The following is a 9,885-nucleotide window of genomic DNA, read 5'->3' on the forward strand; positions in this document are numbered from 1 at the left end:
TCTATATGATACCCATGTATATATATAAAGATATGGATATATAGTGCTCCAAATGTGTTTTGTCTTTAGGTTCAAATATTGCTTATATATGTATAACTGTTAAGTTATCACACAAAAGAAAGTTTGCTATTTAGATTGTCATAGAATTGGAACAGTAAATCAATATAAACGAAAGAAAATACTGACTTAATATATACAGAGGTAATTACAATACAAAAGTTCACGAAAATTATTTCTTTGTATCGTTATACTTCGTATAAAGCTTTCTACATTTATGTCGAAAAAGCTCAAGAAATTAATAACTGAATAGTCAGTTAATAGGCAATGCGCACAAATACAAACTTCACCTCATTGTCGATATATACACGTATATTTAATTTCAGAATACTGTAAGGAAATTATTCTTGATTAGAATTAGAATACACGAAGGTGAAATATTTCATCATTACTACTTAGCCTTATATATTAGATCAGTTAGAAAATTGGTGGCCTTAATATGTACATCGGCTGAACATAATTTAACCATCGAGGAGAAAACAACTATCTTTGTTACGTAAGCTTATTTTTTCTATTCATAAAAAGAGCCAAAAACGGTCAGGCTTCTGAGACAAGGCTATGCTCTTGGTAATGAACGAGATACATGTTAGATGAGATAGGGATGAGCTTAAATTCCACAAAATTAGTGTTGTAAAAGTTTCTCCCACCTCTTAAGATGGGACAGTGCCCTTGGATATCCACTTCAGACACGGGAGGTGTTTTTTGGGGCTGCACATTATTTTGTGTTCCGCCTGCCAGTCACGCCTACTCCGATGACCGCTATAGCCTTGGTACATGACCTATATCCCTTCGCCACAAGGTATCGTTAGCTAAGCCTTACATAGTATAACAGTTGATACATGATTATTAATAGACCTCATTTTTAAATAATAAGCTACAGTTATGTTGCTTTTTTGAAATAATGACCATGCCTTTTCGTTTGAAATTGGAAACTCTTTCTTATCGCGGAGTGATATTATTTAGCCCAAACGGCTCACCCTTGTGCTTCTCATGAAAGTTATCGTAGTTGTGAGTGGCCGCCATGTTAGTTTACAGGATGTTGGCGTGCTTTCTTATTTTAACTTACTTTTAGTGTAAAAAATAAATAAAAGAATGACCACAGTTGCTGTCAGAAGACAGCAGAACGATTATGTAGTACCGAGTAGTGCCTCACAGGTAGGTTTTTCGTTGAAACTTTTAAAGTTTGATCATAATATGTACATAATTGTTAATATCATTGTCCTTATTCACAATAAATTCACACCCCTTTCTTTCGTAACTCCGCCTATGTAGGAAATTCAGCCGTCCCCGTTGGCGCTTTTGGCCGCAACTTGTAGCAAGATAGGGTCACCAGTTGATGAAGGTGGCACCCAGGGTTCATCAGCCGTCAAAGTGGTGGACCAAAACCAAGTTTCGGAGGGTGGAGAAGTGATCCCATCTGATCTTGGATCAGCTCATTTTATACCAGTGCAATCTCAAGCTGTAGGACTGTTGAACCCAGACGGAACTGTGACGCAAGTCGCGGGCGTGAACGGACAGTCGACTCAGCCCGCGGCTGTGACTGTGCCTACAGCTGGAATCAAATCACTCCCATCGTCGGATTCAGTTGGAACTCCAAACTTCCAAAATGGTGTACCCGTGGCCTCTGTGAACGGTCAGTTATTTCCACAAAGTACGCAAACGATCGTTGCCCAGCCTCAAGCAGGAGGAAATATTACATACAGTGTTATTTCAGCAGACCAACTCCAGAATTTACAGATTGATGGTCAAGGAGCTATTTTTATTCCTGGAGGTGTTAACCATGTGGCTGCAGGACAAACACAACCTATTCAGATCAATGGAAACCAAGCTGTCCTTACTCCAAGTGGGCAAACTTATATTCGTACTCAGAATGTCCAACCACCACCTTCAGCTTCACTTCAGAACAATATACTTCAACAAATACAAGGGATTCAAGGAGTTGGGAACTTAAACAATGTTACTTTTTCCCCACTTGGTGGACAGAGTATGGCTATTCGTCAAGGAAACATACTGCAGGCTTTGCAGCTCCCATTAAACACCATGCAGCAGACCATTCCAATCCAAATTCCAGTATCAACAGCTGGAGGTCAGACTGTGCTACAAACTATTCATTTGCCTGTTCAGGTTATGCAGGCTGTTGGAGGAAGCAACATGTTACCAACAACAGGACAGCCTGCTTCTCAGCAGGTCATGAATCAACTTGGTGTAGCACAAGTTCCAACTCAGATGGCTCAGGTAAGCATAATAATTAATATGTCTGTGGACAGGGGCTATTTTTAAAGTATTTTTTATGGTAATCTTTATTTAAAGAATGATTAGTGCTTATTTTGTATAAAATTGAATTGTTAAGTCATGGACTTGTTTTGTACATTTGGGATATTTGGTGTAAGTAGTCCACCTGCAAGGTGTTTTCGCATTTGGACTTGTATCTGTTATATATATATATATATATGTACATTATTTTCATCCAAACAAAGGAGAGATGTCAGTGAGAGGGAAGGAGGCCCAGGTGCGTGCCACATTACAATATCAGCAAACCTACATAGTAAGAAACAAAAAAAAGTGGTTATCTATGAGGTAATAATATAAACAAACTAGACAGGTAACAACTTTCAGTTTTGTAATAAAAGTTCAATGCCTAATAGGGTATATGACATAAAATATTTGATTTAAACAGAATATGATGATAGAACACAACTGCCTTAAATTAAACACTCTTCCTGAGCATTAACTTGAAGTATTAAAGAAACAAAATAAAATGTTAACCATATATATACTTTCTTGAAACTTAAATTTTCCTCATAGTTTTTCCTTTTTGTCTTTTGTTTTTCTTTTCTTTTGAATAAACATTTGTAGGTGGCACATTTAGTCTGCTTAATCATAAGTCAGTTTGGTTTTCAGTTGAATCATTGGGTATGCTTAAAATTATTGATTTTGGCTGTGAGAATGTCCACAATGATATTTCTAATTCTTGTTTCTACATCATACACACTTGTAGCAGCATACCCTAATTTCAGTCCACCTAAAACTTGACCCATACATCTTAACCCATTCATTGAGTGTGGTGCATGATTTATTTTCTGTTCACTTCAGCTGGTACACATGTATGTTCTTGCCTTTAAAATTCTTGCCCAAGGTGCTGGATCATAAATTTTTGTGGTAATGTTTTCCATCAACATATATGTTGCTCTATAGCAAGTCAATTATTTCTGCCTTCTGTGCATCAGTTTCCCCCAAGATGTCACAGAGGCTTGTATGATGGACAACTGTTACCGCAGAAATTTATGATCCAAAACTTTGTGTGGGAATTTTGAAAGCAAAAAAATATATATATATGTATATATATACCAGCCACAGTGAATGAGTGAAGTTATTCCCGACACCATCTTACACACATAAGTGTAAGGAAGAACAGCAGAGATGCATATTTACAGATGATTCACTTACTTATGTATTTAACTTGCTATTAGCAAAAGGAAACTATTAGTAAGTCTGTCATTCATGTATTCATTCAGGTGGTACTTGCTGAACAAGTGAACAAACAACAGAGATTGAAATTTAAAGATTGTTTGACATATGTTACCTATTTTTTAAAGCCAGGAGAAGCAGAGTTTGAAGTAAGAATGGAGCTGAGTGAATGATTATTCAACAGAGTAAAAACTAAATAAATAAATAAAAGATTTGAAATAAAATCTCTCATAACTAGGACCTCATAAAAAAAAACTGCTGAAATCTGTATCTCACTGTACAGTTTCTCATTAATTTCATCAATTCCATCTGATGGTCTATATTGAATTTCAACTACAAACCTCCTTTTCCTATATCTGCTTAACAAAAACTCAAATGCAGTCAATCTCCTTGCTGTTAGCTATGATATCTTCAACTTAAACAATATGTAACTCACGTTTACACATAACACCATTCATTCCTTTCTTCTTTTTTATTTTGTACTCTATCCTTATTAAATAACCTATAACTCAATTTCAAAGAAATGTCTATCATCCTAATTGTCTGCAATTAACTATACATAAGTTATTCCAATTATATCAAAATCCAACATTCTGACTAATGCTTTAAAGTCATATATTTTATTATTGATACATCTAGTCATACAGTTTAGCCTACTATTAAAACTACTTCTGTACTTTTTTCCTCACTACACTTTTCTCTGTATCTTATTTTTCCTGCACTTAGTTTATCCTGGCCCTCATTACTTTCTAATCCTAGTTTAAAGCAGACCTTATAGCTAAGTTAATAGCTTTTGCAAACAAGCCAGTTTTTTTCTATTTAAATGAAAGCCATCCATTCCAAAAAGCTCCATTTTTGCAATTAGTGCTTGTTCTTGCATATTAACCTAAGCCTAACATGGTGATCTACATATAATATAATCCACACAGTTAAGTCCTGATAGTATCCCTGACACAATTAAGCTATGGCTCTTTTCTTTAAATGCCTTCATCATCTCCTGTATTTATCAATTAACTCCTTTGACCTACCCTTCACTAAATCATTAGCCACTACGTTTAGTTATGAGTATACACCAAAAGGTGCTACTATAGCGTGAGGTCTACCGCCATATGTCGCCTACCCAGGTCTAACATGTATAAAAATGTATCAAATTAAGTGTTTATCGCTAAAATAAATGTATGGAAGTGTGTGATATCCACGAGGGAAGGATAATGCAGCGGTAGACCTCACGCTATAGTACTAACGGGAGGTAGACCTCATGCTATAGTGTGGTAGACCTCACGCTACAGTAGCACCCACCAAAATTACAAACACTCCTGCATTGAGTGTGAGACTTGTACATCTGGGCCTATTCACATGCTCACATGCATTAGTGAAATAATCTCACATTTTAAGTCAAATTGGCAGCTTTCTATCATGTCTAGTGGTTGGTTGACTGGCTGAATCCAGGTCAAATTCAACTTTACTGTGATTCAGGAAATGCACCATTTTGCTTCATTGAATAAAATAATCTGGGGGGGGGGGCATGCCATCAGACCTCATAATAGGTGACTTCCTTTAGCACTTACAGCTCCTTACTGTATATTAAACTTTTACTTTTTCAAAACTGTCATTCAAGCAGATTCCTAAAAGTTGGTTGTCAATGAGTGGAGGTGAAAGATGTTGTGATGTTTTTCTTTCTAAAGTCTTGTTGCAAAGCTTAGGTTCTTTATGTAGTTGTATTTTCAAAAAATGTCAGTATTTTCAGTGAAGACTTGGGAGTTCTTGACGTTTCACATTTAGGATAATTTTATGTTGAAAGTAACAAAGCAACATCAGAAAATGTGTAAAATAATTCTGAACTAGAGATGAATTATGTTCAATGAATTAAAACTTAGGAAATAAATAAGTTGGAAACAACTTTATGATCAATAATAAAAAAGTGAGACAATGATAAAAATATGAAATGGCAGGGTCTAATGTAGGATTTTAGTTTGGGCATTGGTGACATCATCATGGGGTGGGGAGGTCTGAGGAAGTGTAGACTTTGGAATGTTTGGCTTTCCTTGCATTGAAAATGCTGAGAACAGGTTGAAATGAGCATTGCTCAGTGTTTTTATTTATTTCTATTACTGGTATGTTGATTATATGTTTGATCACTATATAAATCATGGTCAAATATGGTAAAATGTCAAATGTATTGATTCTGTTTCCTATTAAAAATAGCCAAAGTATATCCAGAAGGGTAGTTTCATTACTAACTTTACAAAGTGTCACAAAATACCTTGTGGGAGGAGGTTTCTTTTCTTATAATTGTGCAGTTATGGAAAAGAAAATGTAACAACAAAAGCAAATTTTACAGTTAACTTGATAGAATAAGTAAATATTACAAGCAATTTTTCCATTTAATAAGTTGATGACAGAACTGGATGATTAATCGATTACCTACGAGCACTGGTTTATTCTTTGACAAGAAATATGTTTGGTAAGGTGACAAGCAAAAAAGGTAGATTCTGATAGTTTAAATGTTATGTATTCAAAGAAGGTAATTTTTATAATCCTCAAATATTGCCAGTTACTGTAAATAAATGCATTAAAAAGTGTTTTTGATGAGAATATGTATTCGTTCTGTAAATATAACGGCAAACAAAATTGTAATTATCAAATAAATATCAGTTAAAAACACAGTAAATAAGTTATTTTGACCTAAAACTGTCATTTAATTACATAAGGCTAAGTGTTACACATAATAAAATTATATAATTTTTTTCTGTCAACTTTTTTAAAACACAAAGGTATTATTAAAAGACTAACCCTTTTGCTTGTTTTAAAGATGTAAATGGAAATTAATAATGCTCCTTCATAGTAACATTTTTTATAAAGATTTTCTTCAAAGAAAATATGCAAAAGGAATAAAATCTGTTAAAAATTGTCAGAAATTGTAACAGACAAATAAAATGTTTTGAACTACAGATGAAAATTAAACAAAGGATTCAGTATCTAGAACTACTGCCAAAATTTCTGACATTTTTTGGAGGAGTGAGGGTGAACCCAAACTTGTCATGGCCTAGATTAGCCCCTGAATGGTCATAAGTTTTATTGATTTCAAAAAAAAATGTAACAATAAAAGCAATTTTTACAATTAACTTGATAGAATAAGTAATTATTACTAGAATTTCTTCTATTTAATAAGTTTATATTAGAACTGGGTGATTAATTAATTACATATGAGTTTTAGTTATACTGATAAGTGTCAAGTAAAATAATCAATTACCATATTGGCCCGATTACAAGCCAATATTTTTTGATTAATATTTAAGCTGTAAAATTCATAATCACCTTATAATTGCGGCTGACCACAGGCCCTTTCCTGTTAGTCACCTTCTAATCCTGTGGCACCTGCCCACTACTCAGGGACTTACCATAAATTTTAGCAAGTGGCTCGCATATCCAATCCTTAACCTCCTTGAAACCCTTGGGGATATATTATTTTATCCAGGAGCTTTGTCATTCTTCAAACTTTTGTATTTTTTCTTAACAAGTTCAGAATTAATGCAGGGGCCATAATGGACCTTTTGCCAAAATTGCAATTTAAAATTTATTTTCGCAACAAAACCTAGTGTTTGGCAATATGTATATTTTTGGCCCAACATGTGATACCAGTAAAATTTGAACATTGATATTTCATTCACATCGTAGTTACATGAACAAAACTTTTATTGCTTTTAAATTTGCTTTCCATGGTTTGTAAATCTCATGATCTTGATAATATGGATATATATACTCATCACACATTCACTGTTCAAACGTTGACTCCTCGTTTTGAAAAGTGGTGACATAATCCTGAGATTGGTGATTTTTTTTGTTCCAATTTTTTATGAACCATAGCTGTCCTTGTAATGTGATCATCCTGTTCATCAACCATGTTTCTCTCTAGCAACTGTTTAGTGTGAGGAATATTATTTAAGTGTTCATCAGTAAAAGCTGAATATAAACTAAAATTTATTAACCTAGCTATCTCATAACTGTCATAAATAAGCCTTACTGTATCATCCCCAAAAGGCCTAACACCTTGCTTACCTTTAATGTATTTAAAGAAATATTTATTGTTAATTTTTATATTTTCAGGAAACCTTTTTTTTTCATATTCTGTTTTTGATTGTCTATTGTCATATTTAAGTATCTCTTATGATCTTGTATAAACCCTTAGGTTTTGCATAATAGCAGTGAATTTTAACTTCTTTAATTTTATCCTTTATACTCATAGTGAGCTAGGCTGGTTTTTTTATTTGCAGCCCACCCTCTTTTTTGTATAAGGAATGTGTCTATCTTGAATATTTAATTTTTTTAAAATTGTACACATCTGATCAGTATCTCTATTTTATTTAGTAGCCCAATTCACAATAAACAGTTCTTGTCACATCTTTTGAAAATTTGTTTCTTGAAATTTGTAACCAAAATCTCCACATGCACTAAAACATCAAACATAATAGTCTCATCATTCTTATCTGGTATACTTTTACTAGTTCTAGGTAAAAGCTTTATACCCTTATATCCACTAACATAAACCCAAATATATTCAACTTCTTTTTTGCTATTCTCAACTTCATCAGGATGTAACACGCACTGTTTATAAAGCCACTTATCTAATTTTTTATTACTCTGTTGAACAACCTGCTATATATAACTAAGTTTCAGTTATATCCATAATATCAAAATCCTCTGACAAGTACTCTAAAGTCATCTATTTTATACATATAATATTAGAGTGGCAACAAATTAGTCTATACTTAACCATATGTACATGGGTTGGAGTCAAATTGCTCATGCCATAACTTTTTACTGAGTGACATTCAACATTATATTATATATTTGATGTCAGAGTTATCATCTATTCATTTTATTCAAATTGTTGTTTTAGCAACAGTTCATGGTAGAGAAAATACTGGATGCAGTATGAGAAGATACTGTGAAAAACTGTAGATATGCATTTCAGAGGCTCTAGAGACTATGCAATATGCAAACTGTATGATGGACAAAAGATATTTTTATTCTTCACATGAATATCACCTTGCACTCCAACTTGTTAGAGTCTAACTTAAACTGATGTTAGCAATTCACAGAAATATCTTGAGTGCAAATACTTTTGTATTTATGTTTTACCCACCATCATGTTCTAAGTTGAACAAAATATGTGGCCTGGCTAACTAATGAATGAATATTTGCTGTAAAATTCTTATCATTGCTATAAGTGCAGCTACTAGTTTGGCCACCAATTTTGATTTCATTCCTTTAAATTGCACGCTGAATCCTTTTTTTTGCCACACCTTTTTTTCACACCTAAGGTGTTTTTGATTAGATAAATATTGTCCCAGTAATTCGATGACGAGGAATTACCTGATGATGACAAAACCTTGTCGAAACATTGTACATTTGCTGTTATGTTAAGCTTATATTAAAGTTTCTTTTCATTACCCATTCATGCCGTCTCCAACCATTATTGTCCCAGTAATTATAGGCATATTAGTCTTACATCAGTGGTGAAAAAGTTTTTTAAAGTCAGATAAAGATGCTTTGAAAAGTCATTTAATTAACAAAGTTTAAAAATTTTGTCAGATCGTTGGCATGGTTTCACTAGGGGAAAATCTTACATCACTAATTTTTTTACATTCTTTGAAGAGGTTAATGATTACATGTATTGGTGTGGATTTGATGAATATTTTCAGAAAGCACTTCTCAAGGTGCTACATAAAAGGCTTATTAAAAAAAAGTTATCTATAGATGGGAGGATAGGTTGGCTTACTGGATTGAAAACTGGCTCAGTGGAAGAAATTAGAGGGTTGTTATATAGGTAATTCAATCATTTGATTAATGTCACAAGTGGATATCTTTAGGGCTTGCTGTTGATATCTTTAATAATTTTGATTTACATTAATAATGATATTAAGGTTTTTGGTGTTACTAGTTGTGAGGAGGATGCTGCTGCTTTACAGAATGATTTGGAGTATTTGGTGAGTTGGATGAATAAATGGCAAATGGCTTTCAATTATAAAAAATCTTAAGGTAATGCATGTGGGATGTCATAATTTGAATTATGAATATAAGTTTAATGGCAATAACCTTAACAATGTTATGGAAGAAAAGGATCTTGATGTTCTAGTTGATCAGTTCTTAAGCCATCCAAGTGGCAGGGTGAATAGGATTTTAGGTTTTACCTACAGAAATATTGAATACAACTCTAAACAGGTTATAATTTCATTGTATAGTACATTGGTGGACCTCATTTGGAGTATTGTGTTCAGTCTTTGGCTGCTTACTTTAACAGAGCATAATGTTTAGGGACAACTACACTAAAACTATTAAATAAATAAATGAAAATAA

The 9,885-nt window shown here is 33.3% G+C and overlaps 1 protein-coding gene across 3 annotated transcripts in view; it reads left to right on the forward strand.

The window, feature by feature from the left end:
- Window positions 1–1,050: 1,050 nt before the first annotated feature.
- Window positions 1,051–9,885, forward strand: part of LOC106459660 (transcription factor Sp3-like) — a 42,482-nt gene continuing 33,647 nt past the window's right edge. For all 3 annotated transcript variants that reach the window (XM_013919299.2, XM_022386196.1, XM_022386197.1), the window contains exons 1-2: window positions 1,051–1,212; window positions 1,330–2,292. In XM_013919299.2, the coding sequence (XP_013774753.1) occupies window positions 1,150–1,212; window positions 1,330–2,292 (1,026 nt within the window). In that variant the 5' untranslated portion in view covers window positions 1,051–1,149. The remainder of the gene's footprint in view (window positions 1,213–1,329; window positions 2,293–9,885) is intronic.

Source organism: Limulus polyphemus, unplaced genomic scaffold (assembly GCF_000517525.1).
Source record: "Limulus polyphemus unplaced genomic scaffold, Limulus_polyphemus-2.1.2 Scaffold645, whole genome shotgun sequence".
NCBI classification, from domain to species: Eukaryota; Metazoa; Arthropoda; class Merostomata; order Xiphosura; family Limulidae; genus Limulus; species Limulus polyphemus.